At 44.2% G+C, this 19,077-nt stretch overlaps 2 protein-coding genes across 9 annotated transcripts in view; one reads left to right on the top strand and one right to left on the bottom strand.

The window, feature by feature from the left end:
- Nucleotides 1-7,746, bottom strand: part of HIPK1 (homeodomain interacting protein kinase 1) — a 49,850-nt gene extending 42,104 nt beyond the window's left edge. For 2 of the 7 annotated variants that reach the window (XM_050747854.1, XM_050747904.1), the window contains exon 1: nucleotides 7,406-7,682. In XM_050747854.1, coding sequence (XP_050603811.1) covers nucleotides 7,406-7,616 — 211 coding nt within the window. In that variant the 5' untranslated portion in view covers nucleotides 7,617-7,682. Of the gene's footprint in view, nucleotides 1-6,088; nucleotides 6,297-6,323; nucleotides 6,736-6,799; nucleotides 6,821-6,998; nucleotides 7,116-7,405 lie in introns of those variants that run through there. The other 5 variants (XM_050747844.1, XM_050747874.1, XM_050747894.1 and 2 more) reach the window with 5 other exon arrangements.
- The window catches only part of AP4B1 (adaptor related protein complex 4 subunit beta 1), a 36,842-nt gene continuing 25,351 nt past the window's right edge, over nucleotides 7,587-19,077 (top strand). The window contains exons 1-2 of one of the 2 annotated variants that reach the window (XM_050747928.1): nucleotides 7,587-7,712; nucleotides 8,561-8,714. In XM_050747928.1, coding sequence (XP_050603885.1) covers nucleotides 8,713-8,714 — 2 coding nt within the window. In that variant the 5' untranslated portion in view covers nucleotides 7,587-7,712; nucleotides 8,561-8,712. Of the gene's footprint in view, nucleotides 7,730-8,560; nucleotides 8,715-19,077 lie in introns of both variants that reach the window. The other variant, XM_050747917.1, reaches the window with a different exon arrangement.

The following is a 19,077-nucleotide window of genomic DNA, read 5'->3' as shown; positions in this document are numbered from 1 at the left end:
GAGCTGGGCGTGGTGGCGTGCACTTGTAATCCCAGCTACTCAGGAGGCTGAGGCAGGAGAATCACTTGAACCTGGGAGGCGGAGGTTGTAGTGAGCCGAGATCATGCCATTGCATTCCAGCCTGGGTGACAGAGCGAGACTCGTCTCAAAAAAAAAAAAAAAAAAAAAAAAGTATTCGTAACTAGATACTCTATAAAATTTTGCATTTAGCAGAGTAACATTATTGCCAACTTTTTACCCAAAAAACATAATAAAAGATTACTTATGATTTCAGATCTTCACACTGCGCATTGAAAAAAGCACAAGTTCTAGGACATTTTTCAGAATGTTTTAATATTAAATGATTATAATCTTTATCCATAAGGACAAATTTAGTTCACCCAAAGGGAAAGGACAACTCAGAATTCTTTCACTGGTCTTCCCCACAGCAAGGGTGTGACGTACAAAAAGTCAGTATCGGACCACCAGGGCTCTTACAATGTGGCTGAGACTCATTCTGACCTCAATTAACACAAGGTGAGAAGAAAATACAGAATCACAATGGCCTAGAAAAACCAACAGACTCTTATTTATATTCTACTCTGAAATTCAGCTAAAATAGCAATTTCTAGACACAGGATAAAGATACTATGTTCCATCAAACCTGCCTTTGCAAGTCGGGGGGCAAGTCTCTTCCTAGGTGGAGAGCTTTCAAACAACAACAAAAACAGAATTAACACCTGTGGAAAACTTACTATATATCAGAATCTATGAGGCAAATTACAGATATTTTTAATTCAATGTGAATAGCAACCCAATAAATTAAAACGCTATTTTTGACACATTTGCAGTCAACAAGCGTATGAAAAATTGTTCAACATCACTAATCATTAGAGAAATGCAAATCAAAACTAAAATGAGATACCATCTCACACCAGTCGGAATGAATATTACTAAGAAGTCAAAAAATAACAGATGCTGGCAAGATTGTGAAGATAAGGGAACAATTATACTGCTGGTGGGAGTATAAATTAGTTTACCCATTGTGAAAAGCAGTGTGGCAATTCCTCAAAGAATTTAAAACAGAATTACCATTAGATCCAGCAATCCCATCACTGGGTATACACCCAAAGGAATATAAATCATTCTACCATAAAGACACAAGCACATGTTCACTGCAGCACTAGTCACAATAGCAAAGACATGAAATTCAACCTAAATGCCCATCAACGGTAGACCAAAGGAAATGTGGTACATATACACCATGGAATACTATGCAACCATAAAAAAGAAGGAGATCATGTCGTTTGCAGCAACAGGCAACATGGATGAAGCTGGAGGGCCACTATCCTAAACAAACACAGGAACAGAAAATCAAGTACTGCCTGTTCTCACTTATAAGTGGGAGCTAAAGAACAAGAACACATGGACACAAAGAGGTCAACCACAGACACTGGGGCCTAGGGCCTACTTCAGGGTGGAGGGTGGGAGAAGGGAGAGGATCAGAAAAAATACCTGTCAGGCACTATGCTTATTACCTGGATGACAAAATAATCTGTACACCAAACCCCTGTGACATACCTATGTAACAAACCTGCACATGTACCCCTGAACCTAAAAGTTTTTGGTTTTTTTTTAAAAAAGCTATTTATTTATTTATTTATTTTATTATTTTTATTTTTTTTGAGACAGGTTCTCGCTACTGTCATTGAGGCCGAAATGCAGTGGTGTAATCACAGCTCACTGTAACCTCGAACTCCTGGGCTCAAGCAATCCTCTGCTTCAGCTATCCAAGTAGCTAGGACTACAGGCATACACCAGGACGCTTAGCTAATTTCTACAAGCATATGCCGCATTTGGCTAATTTTTTTTTTTTTTTCAGAGATGAGGTCTTACTATGTTACCCAGGCTGGTGTCAAACTCCTGCTCTAAAGCAATCCCCCTGCCTTGGCCTCCCACAATACTGAGATTACAGGTGTGAACCACCGTACCTGGCATAAAAAGCTATTTTTGACTTCCTGAAAATGCTGCACCTTTTGACTCCAGCAATGAATGAAGTCTTTACATTTCAAACCTGACTTTCCAAGGACTTAGTCATCTCAATATAATGATAAATTTGCCCAGTGCATTAATACCAAATTAGCAATGATGGGCAAAAGGCCATTGGTACTTGTATTTATTGCTAAAAGATAATTGCTAGAATCCAAGGCTTTCAAAAACAGATTAACAACTTTCCCACTCCCTGGCATGGTCACATTCATTTAACATCGTTTACTGGGTGCTCCACACTATAAGCACTATAGGTAGATAATCTTATTAAAATCATCCAAATATTATAACCCTGAATGGAACAGTTGGATATGACAACCAAGGTAATCATTTTCCATTGATTTGTCCTTACCCCTCAGTAACCTTTTTCCTGACACACCAGTAATAAATTCCTGTTGCTTTTGCTCAATGTCATCTTTGCCTCCTTCATACAATTTAACAGTTGGTTAGCCAAATGACCTAAAAACTGTACTATATATTGATTTCTTGTTCTAGCACTTATCCTCAGATGACATGAACACAGGTGTACATACTGTCGATCACATACTCTGATACATATTTTTACAGATGATAAGAGTACACCTTCTGTAAAACCAAAGTGAGACAAGTTTGGGAAGAAAATTATTTCCAACAAACACCTCTCTACTCTCCTAAGTTTTCTCCACCTCTACTGCACAATTCCATACTTAAACAGCTTAACTGGTTTCCTCCAAACTGTACTTTCAACTTCCCCCCTTTATTTGAGATTCTGTCACCCAGACTGGAGTGCAGTACATGATCATGGTTTGTTCACTGCAGCCTTGACCTCCAGGGCTCAATCCACTCTCCTACCTCAGCCTCCAGAGTAACTGGGACTACCAGCACATGCCACCACGCCCCGCTAATTTTTTTGTATTTTTTGTAGAGATAGGGTTTCACCATATTGCTCAGGCTGGTCTCAAACTCCTAGGCTCAAGTGGTCCACCCACCTCAGCCTCCAAAAGTGCTGGGATTACAGGTGTGAGCCATGATGCTATCCTCAAGCCCCTTTTCTAAGCTCCCCTCTCCCAATTCATTATTCACCTTTCAACTGAAGCTTTAAAAATGCACAGCTGGAAAAAAAAAAAAAAAAAAAGTGTATCTGTCCCCCACTTAAAAACTTAGGAAAAAGACCAAAAAATTCCTATTTTGGATTACCAGGCCTTGCAAGATCTGGACCATGATTACCTGCATAGCCTTGTTTCATCTGCGCTTTTCCCCAGGAACTTTCTCTTCCAATACTACCAAGTCTCTCTGGGTTCCCACAATATGCCTTGCCTTCTCTGGCCCTAGTTCCTTCAACACGTTTCCTCTCTGAAGTTCATTTTCCCCCTTAGACTTTTCTTTTCCTAACTTTCACTTACCCTTCTAGTCTGTACTTAAAGCTTACTTCTTCAATGTGGCAGAGGCTGTTGCTTTGTATCAAAATCAATAGTTCACTGAGATTTATTTGGAATGACTATGGCAACAGAACAAAAGAAAAGTGCTTGGCCAGGCGTGGTAGTTCACGCCTGTAATCCCAACACTTTGGGAGGCTGAGGCGGGCAGATCATGAGGTCAGGAGATCAAGACTATCCTGGCTAACACGGTGAAATCCCATCTCTACTAAAAATACAAAAATTAGCCAGGTGTGGTGGCAGGCGCCTGTAGTCCCAGCTACTTGGGAGGATGAGGCAGGAGAATGGCGTGAACCCGGGAGGCGGAGCTTGCAGTGAGCCGAGATCATGCTACTGCACTCCAGCCTGGGCAACAGAGCGAGACTCTATCCCAAAAAAAAAAAAAAGTGCTTTGTATTTAGTAAAAAGGTACCATATTTTAGTACCTGCACATGACGGTCTATACGTCTATAAAGTTTAGAATTAAGAAAACTATACCTTGAGGAGCTTCCAGGATAAAAAAAGTTAAAATTAACAAAGCAGAGACGAATATGAAATATAAACAATATGCCAGCAAAAGCTGAAGGAAAACGGGACTTAAGTAAGGCAATAGCAGTTTGGAGAATGGAAGATGGAGGAGGCTCTTTCAGAAGAATGAGATGACTTTTGCTATGCTAGTACGCCAAAGGATGTGGAAAAATAAAAAGCTGTGTAGAGTAAGGAGATATATTTAACTGGAGCAGAAGATGCTGGCAAAAAAGTACTGGAACTCTTACAGATAAAAGGGACCTTAAAAGATGCTAAAACCCCCTAATTCCAAGATGAGAAAAAGGCAATCCAGGCCAGGCATGGTGGCTCATGCCTGTAATCCCAGCACTTTGGGAGGCCGAGGCAGGTGGATCACTTGAGGTCAGGAGTTCGAGACCAGCCAGGCCAATATGGCAAAAACCCATCTCTACTAAAAATACAAATATTAGCCAGGCATGGTGGTGCGTGCCTGTAGTGCCTGTAGTCCTAGCTACTCAGGAGGCAGAAGTATGAGAATCACTTGAACCCACCACGGCACTCCAGCCTGAACCCACCATGGTACTCCAGCCTGGGTGACAAAGTAAGACCCTGTCTCAAATTTAAAAAAAAAAAAAAAAGCAGATCCAAAAAGGCCAAACGAGTTTTACCCAGAGCTAATGAGTAGCAATGCTGGCAAAGAATCCAGGTCTTCTCATTCCTTTTCCTTAAGCACTCTGGGAAAGCACTGTACCAGGTACCCTTAAAGAATCTAAAAGAAATGTCAGTTTCCTTACCTTCAAAGAACTTAAAATGTTGCTGAAATGATAAAACACATGAAAAAGAAAGAAAAATATGAAAACAGGATATAAATTTCTGAAGTGCCAAATTACGCACTACAGGAATATATTAGGCATTTAGGAGCTGGGTTCCAACAACTAAAAGGAAGATCAGGAACAAAAACAAAAGGAACCAAAAGACAAACCAGTGATTGTTGAAGTGGTACTCAAAGGAAAATAATCTTGATGACTTGTGTTCAGAATGGCACGAAGGGAGAGGAAGGGAAGAAAACGGGAGGAATAATAGTAAACTTTTTTTTAAAAGACCTAAAAAATACAGACTGTTATACCTCATGCAGGTGGCAGATCAAGCAGCTCATGTTTGCAAAATTACTTCAAATTACAAGACCAGTTACAATATATAACAAGCTGCACAAGTTCCAAGTGTAAGAACTTCACAAGGCCGGTATGACTCACTGATTTGTACCAACAAATCATTGATGGAGCTCTGCTTATAAAAACAAAAGCAGAGAATGAAAGAAGTCTATTTTCCAAAGAATTGTGAACTTTGAGATTATCTTTTTCTTTTAGAAGGAAGTTCTGGTTTGGTTTGAACTCTCAAGTTACCAACAAACTTGCTCTAAAATCCACAAAACTACAGTGTCGAGAGATAGGATAAACTATTTATGAAGGTATCACCAGCAAAAGTTCTACTTGCCAACCAGAGTCAGTATATTTATAAGATCTCATTCACCATTTTATTCTAAGATGCTTTACTGGCTTGGCTGCCTCCAGTTCCAACCGCAAGTACTTTACTAAAATATCCTTCAAGCCAGGAACAGTATCTTAAAAGTCAATGACACCCTTCATCATACCAGCATTATAACACAGAACCCTGAGATAATTGCATGTAAAGATCCAAAATCACCAGATGAATAATGAAAATTAAGTCAAACGATTTGTTAGATTTTAAAATGTTTTATAGAAAGCTTTAGGCTTCTATATTTAAAAACCTAGTAATGGTTTGCATTCTCTATAATCTTACAAAAAAAAACAAAAAAAAAACCCAAAAACCCTACAGACCAGAAATCAAAAATAGCTTTACACAAACAAAAGGAAAATTGTAGGTTTGCTGAGGGCATCAGCCACTTAATTTAACCCCATTTCATCAGGAGCAGGAAGCCACACTGCTGTTTTCACCAGTTACTAAGAAACAAGATAAAGGACAGATTGGGACAGAGAGTCTATAGCTGAAAGTATTATTTTGATGCAATTACTGAGAATTCCCAAAGTGTCACTAATAGACAAGAAAGAGCATCTAGGACTGCCTCTAAATGAGTCTACCTACAACAGAATCAGTGGTTAAGTAAAGACAAGACTTACTGGAGCCTGGGGGTGTTTTCCCCCTCTTCCCTACCCCCATCCTCCCATCCTCAACTCCCCTTCCTAAGCAGGAAAGAAAGCTCGCCCAGCATAAACACAGGCCATTGCTCGCTGCTCGTCACCACAACAAACTGGAGGTTAGACCAACGCTCCTGGAGACAGAACTCCAGGTCTTGGTTGCTAGGCACAAAAAGGGGACTCTTCCCCACAGACCTGTGAACAGTGTGGGTCTTACCAGAATTTTGGTTGTTTCTCCACCTTTCCTTTTTTGTTTTTTTAACGAAAGCTTTGAAAGTGGTGACAGCAAAAGTTTCCCTTTGGGCCAGACCTCTAGATCTGCCTTGCACAGATATACATTAGGTGGGCTGGTCTCACCTAGTCTCCACCGTCATTACAAATTACAAGCCTAACGACTACAGAACATCAGCGAAGACGACAGAAAAGCTTCCACACCCATCCCACTGTCGTCCGCTCCAGGCACGGCTTCCTGGTCCCAAACAGCACAAATAACCCAAAATCATGGTGATAAGCAGAGCTGTGAAATACACACGCACAAGCCACACACTGAGAACCTGCCACGACAGCCGGGGAAAAACCGGCCGAGTGAGAAGACGCAAGGCGGTCCCCTGTCACTTAAGGACAACACGCCCAGGCGAGAAGTGGCAGGAGGCAGGGGGAGTTGTCCCGAAAAACAGCCCAGAGCCTGCCCACCTTCCTGGGAACGCAATCCCCTCAGCGGCCGCGAGCCGCCGGGCCGCTGGACGCAGCGCCCGGTCCCGGGCAGGGGCCCTCTGAGGAAGGCGCCCCCCGCAGGATGGGCGCCCCAAGAGAGCCGGCGGCCGGCCCCGCCTCGGGGAGCTGAGGGGAAGTCCCTCCCCGCCGAGGCCCCCTCCTGCTGGTCCCCACTCACCGCCGGTGTGTCTGGTTCTCAGCCGCGAGCTGGGGCTGCCGTGAGGAGGCGGCGGAGGAGACGAGATCTGGGGCCCCGCCGCCGGGTCATCATACCCCCCGCGCGAGCCGGCCCGGGCCCCGGCCCCCGCCCCCCGGAGCCGTCCCCGCGCCCGTCCCGCAGGGGGAGCCTTCTCAGCCTCCCGCCCGCTCCACCACCCAGCCCCTTCCCGCCGCCGCCGCCGCCGCCTCAGCCCCGCGCGCTCCCGCCTCGGCTTCCTGCTGCCGTCCGGGGCTACCGCCGGGCCCCTTGCTCCGCAGCCGCCGTTGTCGCCAGACCCGACGAGCGGAACGCCGAGCGGCCGCCCCTCAACCCGGACGGCCCCGCCTCGCCGGAACTATTCACCCGCCCCGCGCCATGACACCTACTGAGGCGGAAGTGCAGATGAATGGACTCTCTAGGACGACCGCATAGTACTGATCGCAGTGGGAGTGGGTGGGCCTCGAGTGGGTGGGCCTCCGTGGGGAGCCAGCGTGGATCGAGTGCGGGGGCTGGGCTTCCCGCCCCCTCTGCACCGTAGACTCCGCGGTGATTTAAAGGTGCCTGGCAGTGGTAGGGGATCCAACTGTAAAATGTCATCCCAGCTAGTGTGACATCACCACAGTCTAGTGTGACACCCCCAGAGCCTGGGCAGTGTACAGGAAGACAGTGCCTAGCAGAGGAGCTCCACTGCCGGTGAGGGATTACCTCAGGTTAGGTTTTAATGTTTCGTTGCCGTCTAGAGACGTTCTAGCAATGTGACATCTGTGTACCCTATCTGGAAGTCTCCCTGTACGTCAAGAGCCCCTTAGGGGAGTCTCCCATTGCCGCCTTGGGAACCTGTGTTTACATTAGGAAGAGAGAGAATAGCTGTAATCTGAACTTAAACGCTCAAAACATGCAGTGAGCGAATGCTAGCATAATTTTCTTGCCTCTACCAGAAGGAAGTAAGGCTGGGTATTTAGGAAACAGAACGCGTTGGTATAACATTCTGAGAAAAAGGACACTGAAAATTAGGTTATCCTAATGGAAAAGCAGTTGCGACCTCCCAAAATCAAGAGATTCTGTAGGACTTCCGATATATCTCTTGCTGTGTAAAATATTCAGATTCCTGAAGTGGGGGACGTTTTTAAGGCAACTGTAATCTCTTCATTTTTTCCATCCCACAAGTGCTAGAGGCAGCAGTGATCTGAGCCCTAGAAAGTGACTGTCCGGCACCATCGGTATTTGCATATACTCTCTGAAGAGAAGGGCAGATGTGGCTAAGACAAAATTCTACTATCAAGTTTTGTTTCTCAGATCTCACTCATTAACATCTTTGATTTCCCTGGATCCCCATAACACACACACACCAAAAAAAACTATAATTTTTGTAAAATGTGCTAAAGTACCATTTAAGGGAAGTCATTTGACTTTCTCTCTGGCTTAACAACACGGGGAGCAGTTCCATTTTATCTGGAACAGGGAAGTTTATTTCCCTAGAGAAGTAGGGTTACCAAAAATGTTCGATCCCACAAGGCAGTTTTGTTTGCATATTTTCACAGAAACTTCCTTCAACTACTTAAAGAACTTAAAGTCCTCGCGTTGGGCCAACCTGGGAAATATGAAGACAAAAAGAGTGGGTAAACGTGCCTGCTTGATGAGCCAGAAAAAAAGGCAGAAACCTGTGGTCTGGGTATAACAGATCCTGCTCAAAATGTAAGCTTCAAACACACTGTTTATCATGCCTTCGTTCAACCTAACTCTCTGACATGTTCCTAAACTCCTGCTCTCTCAAGGCATGTCCCTTTCCTCTTTTCAAATATCTCTCAGAATTCACCTCTCGGGAACCTTTGCTGATTGACTCTTATTTTATTTGAATTCTACATCATCATCTGATTACTTAAATTAACCTGTACCTTCTTTATTTATACTTGTTAACCTCTATTTTCATTGCTTTTAGGTCCTCAGTCTTTCTCACTATACGGGGAGCTTCTTAAAGTCTGTATTTTCTCCTCTTTAGTATAATTCATTCATTCATCCAGCAAACTGCTGTGTGCCTGCTCTGTGCTATACACTCTTCTAGACACTGGGTCAGGTATGCATGAGACAGGTGAATAAGGCATGGTCTTTTCCCTCAGGCACCTTACAGTCTATTGAGGCAAAAACGTGTGCAGACATATGTAAGATAAGCGAGAGAGTCGGAGAAGAACATCAGAAGTGATATTTGAGCATAGTAAGGTCAAAGAAGTTTCAAAGTTTCATCATTTGTCCATTCAGTAACTATTTACAGAGCATCTTCTGTGTGCCAGGCACTATATAAGAAATTAAGGGGCTGGGTGTTGTGGCTCATGCCTGTAATCCCAGCACTTTGGGAGGCCAAGGCGGGTAGATCACCTGAGGTCAGGAGTTTGAGACCAGCCTGGCCAACATGGTGAAACCCCATCTCCACTAAAAATGCAAACATTAGCCAGGTGTAGTGGTGCATGCCTGTAATCCCAGCTACCCGGGAGGCTAAGGTAGGACAATCACTGGAACCCAGGAGGTGGAGGCTGCTGTGAGCCGAGATCGCACCATTGCACTCCAGCCTGGGCAACAGAGTGAGACTCCGTCTCAAAAAAAAAAAAAAAAAGAAAAAAGAAATTAAGGAGACACAGAAGAAAAGGCATGGTCTGTTCCCTGAAGGAGCTTACAGTTAAGCAGAGAAGTGGCAGGATATAGAAGTAATAAGGTAAATTGAGTCAGATTTTGAAAGGCAATGTAGAGCTGTTAGAAGTTTATTCGCACAGGTGGCCAGGCACAGTGGCTCATGCCTGTAATCCCAGCACTTTGGGAAGCCAAGGTGGCAGATCACTGGAGGTCAGGAGTTCGAGACCAGCCTGGCCAATATGGTGAAACCCCGTCTCTACTACAAATACAAAAATTAGCCGGATGTGGTGGCATATGCTTGTAATCCCAGCTACTCAGAAGGCTGAGGCAGGAGAATCTCTTGAACCCGGGAGGCAAAGGTTGCAGTGAGCCAAGATCGTGCCATTGCACTTTAGCCTGGGCAAACACAGCGAGACTCTGTCTCAAAAAAAAAGTTTATTCAGATGGGTAATGTGAGAGAGAACTAGTGATGGTGAAGGAAGATAGATGGCTGGAGTGGGTAAAGACTGGAGAAAGGGATCCTAATCAGAAAACTATGATGAGGGTTTGATTAAACAGGAAAGAAGGCGAGAAAGGGGCAGATATGTGAAATATATCCTCCTAAACAAAGACGGAGCAGCTGGAGAGGGAGATGGAGCAGTTAGCAATTGGAAGCATTCAAGTCTCATTCAGGGTCTGACATCCTTCTAGGACCTAGAGCCTAGATTCAGTGTTGCAGGCAAGAAGTCACTTGCCCAAGAGTGGCAGTGCTTAAGACCAAATAGGAGAAGCTGACGAGAAGGCTGTGTCTTGAGACAAACTGAACCATGAAGCTAGGCAAACTCTTCAAACAAATTATGAATCCTAGGGGCTAGGAAAAAAAGAGAATTTAAATAGAAATCAACAGGTTGTGAAACTGGGAAAACCAGATTAGCGTGAAGGTCTGCAGTAAAGGATAAAAAGCAGAAAAGTCTCTTGAGCCAACAGGAGGAGAACTTCAATGATTTTTTTTCAAATCCAGAACCCAGGATACTTTTTATTTGGAAATAATGTTAAACATACAGATATGTTGCAAGAGTGACAAAAAGAGGACCCATATACCTGTTACCCAGATTATTAACATCTTGCCCCTTTTGCTTTATCATTTGCAGTTATAGATAGATAGAGTTATATTACACACATACATGCTTTTTTGTTTGTTTGTTTTTTGACAGTCTCACTCTGTCACCCAGGCTGGAGTGCAGTGGCGCGATCTTGGCTCACTGCAACCTCCCTCTCCTGGGTTTAAGTGATTCTCCTGTCTCAGCCTCCTGAGTAGCTGGGATTACAGGTGCCCACCGCCACACCCGGCTAATTTTTTTGTATTTTAGTAGAGACGGGGTTTCGCCGTGTTGCCCAGGCTGGTCTCGAACTCGTGAGCTCAGGCAATCCACCCACCTTGGCCTCCCAAAATGCTAGGATTATAGGTGTGAGCCACCACACCCGGCCCACATACATTTTTTTTTTCTGAGCAGTTGAAAGTAAATTGCATGCATCATGCTCGTTTACCACATAATACTTGAATATCCTAATAAGTACATTATCTTATATAAACAAAATACATACAATTATTGACTCCAGGAAATTTAACATTGCTGTAACACTTTACCATCCATGTTCCAGATGTTGTCAGTTGATCCAATAACATCTTTTTTAGCATTTTTTTCTTTTCCAGCACAAGATTCAGTTTAGGATCATATATTACATTTAATTGTCATGTCTCTTTAGTGTTCTTTAATCTGGCACAGTTCCTCAGCTTTTCTTTGTCTTTGATATTTTTGAAGAATACAGGCCTTTTTCTGGTAAAAGGGTAATAAAATGTTCTTCACAGCTGGGCGCGGTGGCTCACGCCTGTAATCCCAGCACTTTGAGAGGCCGAGGCGGGTGGATCACCAGGTCAGGAGATTGAGACCATCCTGGCTAACACGGTGAAATCCTGTCTCTACCATAAATACAAAAAGAAATTAGCTGGGCGTGGTGGCGGGCGCCTGTAGGCCCAGCTACTCGGGAGGCTGAGGAAGGAGAATGGCGTGAACCCGGGGGCAGAGCTTGCAGCGAGCCAAGATGGCGCCACTGCACTCCAGCCTGACAACAGAGCGAGACTTCGTTTCAAAAAAAAAAAAAAAGGCCGGGCGCGGTGGCTCAAGCCTGTAATCCCAGCACTTTGGGAGGCCGAGACGGGCGGATCACGAGGTCAGGAGATCGAGACCATCCTGGCTGACACGGTGAAACCCCGTCTCTACTTTAAAAATACAAAAAACTAGCCGGGCGAGGTGGCGGCGCCTGTAGTCCCAGCTACTCGGGAGGCTGAGGCAGGAGAATGGCGTGAACCCGGGAGGCGGAGCTTGCAGTGAGCTGAGATCCGGCCACTGCACTCCAGCCTGGGCGACAGAGCAAGACTCCGTCTCAAAAAAAAAAAAAAAAAAAAAAAAAAAGGCCGGGCGCGGTGCCTCAAGCCTGTAATCCCAGCACTTTGGGAGGCCGAGATGGGCGGATCACGAGATCAGGAGATCGAGACCAGCCTGGCTAATACGGTGAAACCCCGTCTCTACTAAAAAATACCACAAAAAACTAGCCGGACGAGGTGGCGGGCGCCTGTAGTCCCAGCTACTCCGGAGGCTGAGGCAGGAGAATGGCGTATACCCGGGAGGTGGAGCTTGCAGTGAGCTGAGATCCGGCCACTGCACTCCAGCCTGGGCGACAGAGCAAGACTCCGTCTCAAAAAAAAAAAAAAAAGTTATTCATTTTAGGATATCCTCATTTTAGGTTTGTTGTTTATGTTTGTCTGATGTTTACTTATAATTAGATTCAGGTTATCCATTTCTGGCCAGAATACTTCATGTATGATATTGTGCCCTCAGGATATTATATCCGAAGGCACATAATGTCTCTCTGTCCTTCACTGGAGATAGTAATTTTGATTACTTTGTCAAAGGATCTGATTTCTCACAGTGCATTTACTATTTTTTCCTTGTAATTAATGAGCAATCTATGGGGACACATCTTAGACAATGCAAATATCTGGCTCCTCTTTAAACGTTTTCCTCTAGATTTAGCATCTATTGTGTTTTGCCTGTACCAATCCTCCCTTGTCTCTTATTTAGTTAGTTGGTTTTTTAGTTATCTATTAATGATACAGACTTATGGACTACTACTTTTTTCAATGGTTTATAATTCATTACTGTCCTTAATTATTTTGGAACTTGAATTTTCCAGATTTAGTCATGGATACCCTTTCAAGTTGGCTCCTGTGTCTTTTTCAGCATGTCTCCAAAATAGGATGCTCCAGATTCATCTTGTACTTTCCATGCCCCAGCCCCAGAATCAGCAATTTCTCTGAGGAGTCCTGGATTGCTATTTCTTTAATGTGGAACTATATTAGAAAATAAGATCTGAGCCGGGCATGGTGGCTCACGCCTGTAATCCCAGCACTTTGGGAGGCCGAGGTGGGTGGATTGCTAAGTCAGGAGTTCAAGACCAGCCTGGCCAAGATGGTGAAACCCCATCTCTAAATACATCTAAAAATACAAAAACTAGCCAGGTGTGGTGGCGGGCGCCTGTAATCCCAGCTACTTGGGAGGCTCAGGCAGAGAATTGCTTGAACCCGGGAGGCAGAGGTTTCAGTGAGCCGAGATCACGCCACTGCACTCCAGCCTAGGCGACAGAGCGAGACTCCGTCCCCGCCCCACAAAAAAGATCTGAGCACTAGGCCCACAATGATTTATTACTGAATGCTTGGATATGAATGTCAGCCCTTTAGTTTCCCTACTAATCCCTTTCCTCAGAGTTGCAAGACTTAGGTATCACCAAGATTCTTCTCTTAAGACTCCTTTTGAGTATCCTTAACAGAGAAAGCTTGCATAGGGAAATTTGGCAGACACTGTACATTGCCTATTCAAATGAATAGTTAGGGATAGCTAACTTCTCTAGGAAACAATCCCCATACCTCAGGGGCTTATGGAAAGGTCACGGCTAGCTGGTCCATAATGGCATGTGCCTGTAGTCCCAGCTTCTCAGGAGGCTGAGGCAGGAGGATTGCTTGAGCCCAGGAGTTCAAATCCAGCCTGGGCAACATATTGAGACCCCCATCTCTAAGGTAGATAGATTAGATACATAGATAGATGGATAGACTGACAGATAGATAGATAGATAGATAGATAGATAGATAGATAGATAGACAGACAGACAGACAGACAGATAGATAGATAGATTCTGATTTTCAAGAGAGCGGTTTTAGTGGCATAGTGGGGGCAGAAGCTGTGTGGTTCCTACACAGGATTACTAATAGTATGAGTGGTGACTGACAAGCTGGGAAGAATGGTTTGGTCCAACTGAATGATAGAATCTATTCTGGTCAATACCCATATTCAGCTCTTAATATCCAAGGAATCTGCTTGGGTCCACATAAGCTACATCTGAGAAGTCATGAAATGAATCATTTTGACAACGTTCTCTATCACTTCTCTTCTCACAGGAATAAACCAGGAAAAGTTGTTCTGGCCCCTCATCTGGTTTCATGATGGACAATATCTAGCATGAGAGTGACAGGGATTAGAATAATGGACATTTTGGGGACTGCGTTCTAGCAGAAATGATGGAATAGTGGAACAGGAGTTTGGATGAAGCGGCATCCTATGGGATTAAAGAAGATTTGAATACAAGCTTTCCTAATAAATGAAAGGGAAGGTGAAACTAGAGCATGCTGATGGCTGCACAGCATTGTGAATGCACTAAATGCAGTAACTGTCCACTTTAAAATGTTTGTAATATGTCAATTTTATCTAAATAAAAAAAAGGAGCAACATAGTGAGACCTTGTCTCTAAAACAATTTTATTCAGATGTCATGGAGGATAAAACTTTATTTTTTTAATTAGCCAGGCATGGTGGCACACACCTGTAGTCCCAGCTATTCAGGAGGGTAAGGTGGGAGGATTGCTTGAGCACGGGAAGTTGAGGCAGCAGTGAGCTATGATCTTGTCACTACACTCCAGCCTGGGCAACAAAACAAGACCCTGTCTCAAAAAAAAAATAAATAAATAAATAAATAAATAAAAGTGGGGTGGCAGGGAGGGAGGTTTTCAGGATTTAGAGACAAGGCACAATTACCCTTAATTTTCAAGGGTCAACCCAGAGACTATTGTAGGGGAAAGAACAAATGCCTTGACTCCTTGTACAACCCATGTTACGACTCCTCAGACCCTCCTTCCTCCATAATCATTTCTAATGTCTCCCTTTTCCACACATAATGATCTTACTCTTTCTCACTTTTCTCGTATACCAACCGTTTATTTAGCAAAAGCAAGGAATAGTGCTTTTACTCCCTTTCCTTGGGTCATCATTTCTCATTATTATGCTTCCTCTGTTCTGTAGTTTCTCACCTTTTTTTTTTTTTTTTTTTTTTTTTAGATAGAGTCTTGCTCTGTCACCCAGGCTGGAGTGCAGTGGCCGGATCTCAGCTCACTGCAAGCTCCCCCTCCTGGGTTTACCCCGTTCTCCAGCCTCAGCCTCTCGAGTAGCTGGGACTACAGGTGCCCGCCACCTCACCCGGCTAGGTTTTTTGTATTTTTTAGTAGAGACGGGGTTTCACCATGTTAGCCAGGATGGTCTCGATCTCCTGACCTCGTGATCCGCCCGTCTCGGCCTCCCAAAGTGCTGGGATTACAGGCTTGAGCCACCGCGCCCGGCCACGTTTTCTTTTTTAAAAAGTCATCCTCCCCACTCTAAGATTCTCACCTTTTCCTTCACCAACTGTTACACAGCATTTAGCATCTGCATTCCATATGTCTTTCCCTATCATCAATTTCAAGCAACATCTAAAACCAAAATAAATGGTTTGGGAAGGCACAGAGACCCACATGAAAAGGGCAATGAAGCAGAACAGGAACTTGAAATTTAATAATTGAATATTATTTGTGTTAAGTCATTTTGCACTTTCCACAAACTCAGAAATCCAAAAGCCCCAATGAAGTGTCCCCTGCCCAGCACAATTCCTTACACATGGTTGGTGCTATAACTGTTTTGATGAATAAATTACTGAGTGCTTATTCACAGTGCTCAAAGCATCAGGATCAGTTAACTATAGAATAGGGGTTAGGAAACTTCAAATGGACCCGGTACAATGGTTCCTACTTGTAATCTCAGCTGAAGCAGGAGGCTCGCTTGAGTCCAGGAGTTGAAGGACCAGCGTGGGCAACATAGTGAGACCTCATCTCTATGAGAAAAAATTAAAAATTAGCCAGGTGTGGTAGTGTGCACCTGTGGTCCCAGCTACTTGAGAGGGAGGCTGAGGTTGGAGGATTGCTTCAGTACAAGAGATTGAGACTTGTGCCACTGTACTCCAGCCTGAGTGACAGAGCCAGATCCTGTCTCAAAACAAAAACAAAAACAAAAAAGAGAAGAAGGGAGGGAGGAAAGAAGTCAGGGAGGGAGGGAGACCTCACATCGGTCACGCCTGTAATTCCAGAACTTCAGGACTGGGAGGCCGAGACAGGAGGACTGCTTGAGGACAGGAGTTCAAGACCAGCCTGAGCAACATAACAAGACCTCATCTCTATTTTAAAAAGAAGAAACCTCAAAATAACAATTATCATCATTGACTGTGAATTTAATTTTTTTTATTATTACTTTTGTAAACTCACTTTGATGAAACCTGTAAGCAGTCAACAAGTGGTTCTTTTCACTCAGGGTAGGATAGGGGAATGTGCTCTATGAAAACCCTAGAGGGTAAATTCTCTGATGTGAAATAGGCTTTTACCTGACCAACCTCACTGCTCCTAGGATTCCAGTATAGAAAAATAGGAGCTTCAGAGCCTGACGTCCATAGGAATCCTGACTCTGGTAGGTATTAGGGTATGATGGTGGGCATCTTAATGAGCCTCACTTTCCTCATCCTGAAAATGAAGATGATAATACCTTTTCCTTAACTCCCTCATTCCATCCATCAGAAAATGTCTTCAGTGGTACTTCCAAAAGATACCCTGGCTGGGCATGGTGGCTCACGCCTGTAATCCCAGCACTTTGGGAGGCCAAGGTGGGCAGATCACCAGAGGTCAGGAGTTTGAGACCAGCCTGGCCAACACAGTGAAAACCCGTCTCTACTAAAAATATAAAAATTAACCAGGTGTGGTGGCAGGCACCTATAGTCCCAGTTACTTGGAAGGCTAAGGCAAGAGAATTGCTTGAACCCAGAAGGCAGAGGTTGCAGTGAGCTGAGATTGTGCCACTGCACTTCAGCCTGAGCAACAAGAGCAAGACTCCATCTCAAAAAAAAAAAAAGAAATCCTAAATTTACTAATATTCATCTCTACTGATACTACCTGTGAAATTAGAAAGTCTGTGAGAAGTGAAATATAGAATAACAAATATGGATACTTGATACATCTATGTTGTGTGGGAAATATTTAAAAATTTAAAAATATTGGCCGGGCACGGTGGCTCAAGCCTGTAATCCCAGCACTTTGGGAGGCCGAGACGGGCGGATCACGAGGTCAGAAGATCGAAACCATCCTGACTAACACGGTGAAACCCCGTCTCTACTACAAAATACAAAAAAACTAGCCGGGCGAGGTGGCCTGCGCCTGTAGTCCCAGCTACTTGGGAGGCTGAGGCAGGAGAATGGCGTAAACCCAGGAGGTGGAGCTTGCAGTGAGCTGAGATCGCGCTACTGCACTCCAGCCTGGGCGACAGAGCGAGACTCCATCTCAAAAAAAAAAAAAAAAAAAAATATGGCCAGGCATGGTGGCTCACGCCTGTAATCCTGGCACTTTGGAAGGGCAAGGTGGGCGGATCACCTGAGGTCTTTTTTTTTTTTTTTTTTGAGATGGAGTCTCACTCCATTGCCCAGGGTGGAGTGCAGTGGCGCACACTCGGCTCACTGCAACCTCTGCCCCCCAGGTTCAAGCAATTCTCCTGCCTCAGCCTCCCAAGTAGCTGGGACTATCACACCCAGCTAATTTTTGTATTTTTAGTAGAGACGGGGTTTCACCTTCTTGACCAAGCTGGTCTTGAACTCCTGACCTCGTGATCCACTTGCCTCAACCTCCCAAAGTGCTGGGATTATAGGCGAGAGCCACCGTGCCTGGCCCTATAATAATCTTAATAATTTAAAAATAAAAAGTAAAGGCCAGGCACGATTGCTCACACCTGTAATCCCAGCACTTTGGGAGGCCGAGGCAGGGGTGATCACCTGAGGTCGGGAGTTCCAGACCAGCCTGACCAACATGGAGAAACCCCGTCTCTACTAAAAATACAAAATTAGCCAGGCATGGTGGCACATGCCTGAAATCCCAGATGCTCGGGAGGCTGAGGCAGGAGAATCACTTGACCCGGGAGGCAGAGTTTGCGGTGAGCTGAGATCATGCCATTGCTCTTGAGCCTGGGCAATAAGAGTGAAACTCCATCTCAAAAAATAATAATAATAAATAAAAATTAAAATTAAAAGTAAGCGTTGGGTGCGGTGGCTCACGCCTATAATCCCAGCACTTTGGGAGGCTGAGGCAGGCAGATCACTTAAGTTCAGGCATTTGAGACCACCCTGGCCAACACGATGAAACCCCGTGTCTACTAAAAATACTAAAATTTGCTGAGCATGGTAGTTCGTGCCTATAGTCCCAGCTGCTCGGGAGGCTGAGGCAGGAGAATCACTTGAACCTGAGAGGTGGATGTTGCAGTGAGCCGGGGTCGCGCCACTGCACTCCAGCCTGGGCGACAGAGTGAGACTCTGTCTCAAAAAATAAATAAATAAAAAGTAAGTACTGTCTGATTAATGAAGTTTTTTAAATTGAAGATTCTTAGTTTCTCAGGAAATGTAACCTCTAACCCCAAGACTTGTGTTGACTCCAAAGCAAGTAAAACATGCTATTTCTTTTAAGAAGATAGTTATAAAACATGCCTATTGTAGGAAATAATGTTAATTCATAAAATATTCCAATTATTTACTTATAAACTGGCTTACTCATTTCTTCCTGTTTTCTCATTCCCCACAAATATATGTATTTATATATTAGTTTGTGTATACATATGGTTACAGATACACTTTTTCTTTGTGAAAGCTTTGGTGGAGGAAAAGGTATTCTTTTTCACTGTAACTGCTTGTAATAAAAAGGTGCTCTAAAAGATTCCTATCTAGACACAGTGTAAATCCAGCCAGGTGTGGTGACTCATGCCTGTAATCCCAGCACTTTGGGAAGCCCAGGCGAGAGGATCATGAGGCTGGGAGTTCAAGACCAGCCTGGGAAACATAGTGAGACCACATCACTACTTTAAAAAAAAAAAAAAAAGTCAAATAGAATATAAATTACCTTTCCCCAGCTCCCAGCTCAGCTCACCAATATCTCTGATTGCTGTAAGAGCTTCCTAAGTGGTATCCTGTTTTCATTTTTGCCCCATTCTCTGTTGTTTTCAAAAATATATATC

The sequence above is a fragment of the Macaca thibetana genome, chromosome 1, assembly GCF_024542745.1.
Source record: "Macaca thibetana thibetana isolate TM-01 chromosome 1, ASM2454274v1, whole genome shotgun sequence".
Classification (NCBI taxonomy): Eukaryota; Metazoa; Chordata; class Mammalia; order Primates; family Cercopithecidae; genus Macaca; species Macaca thibetana.
This window is presented reverse-complemented; position numbering and strand designations above follow the sequence as displayed.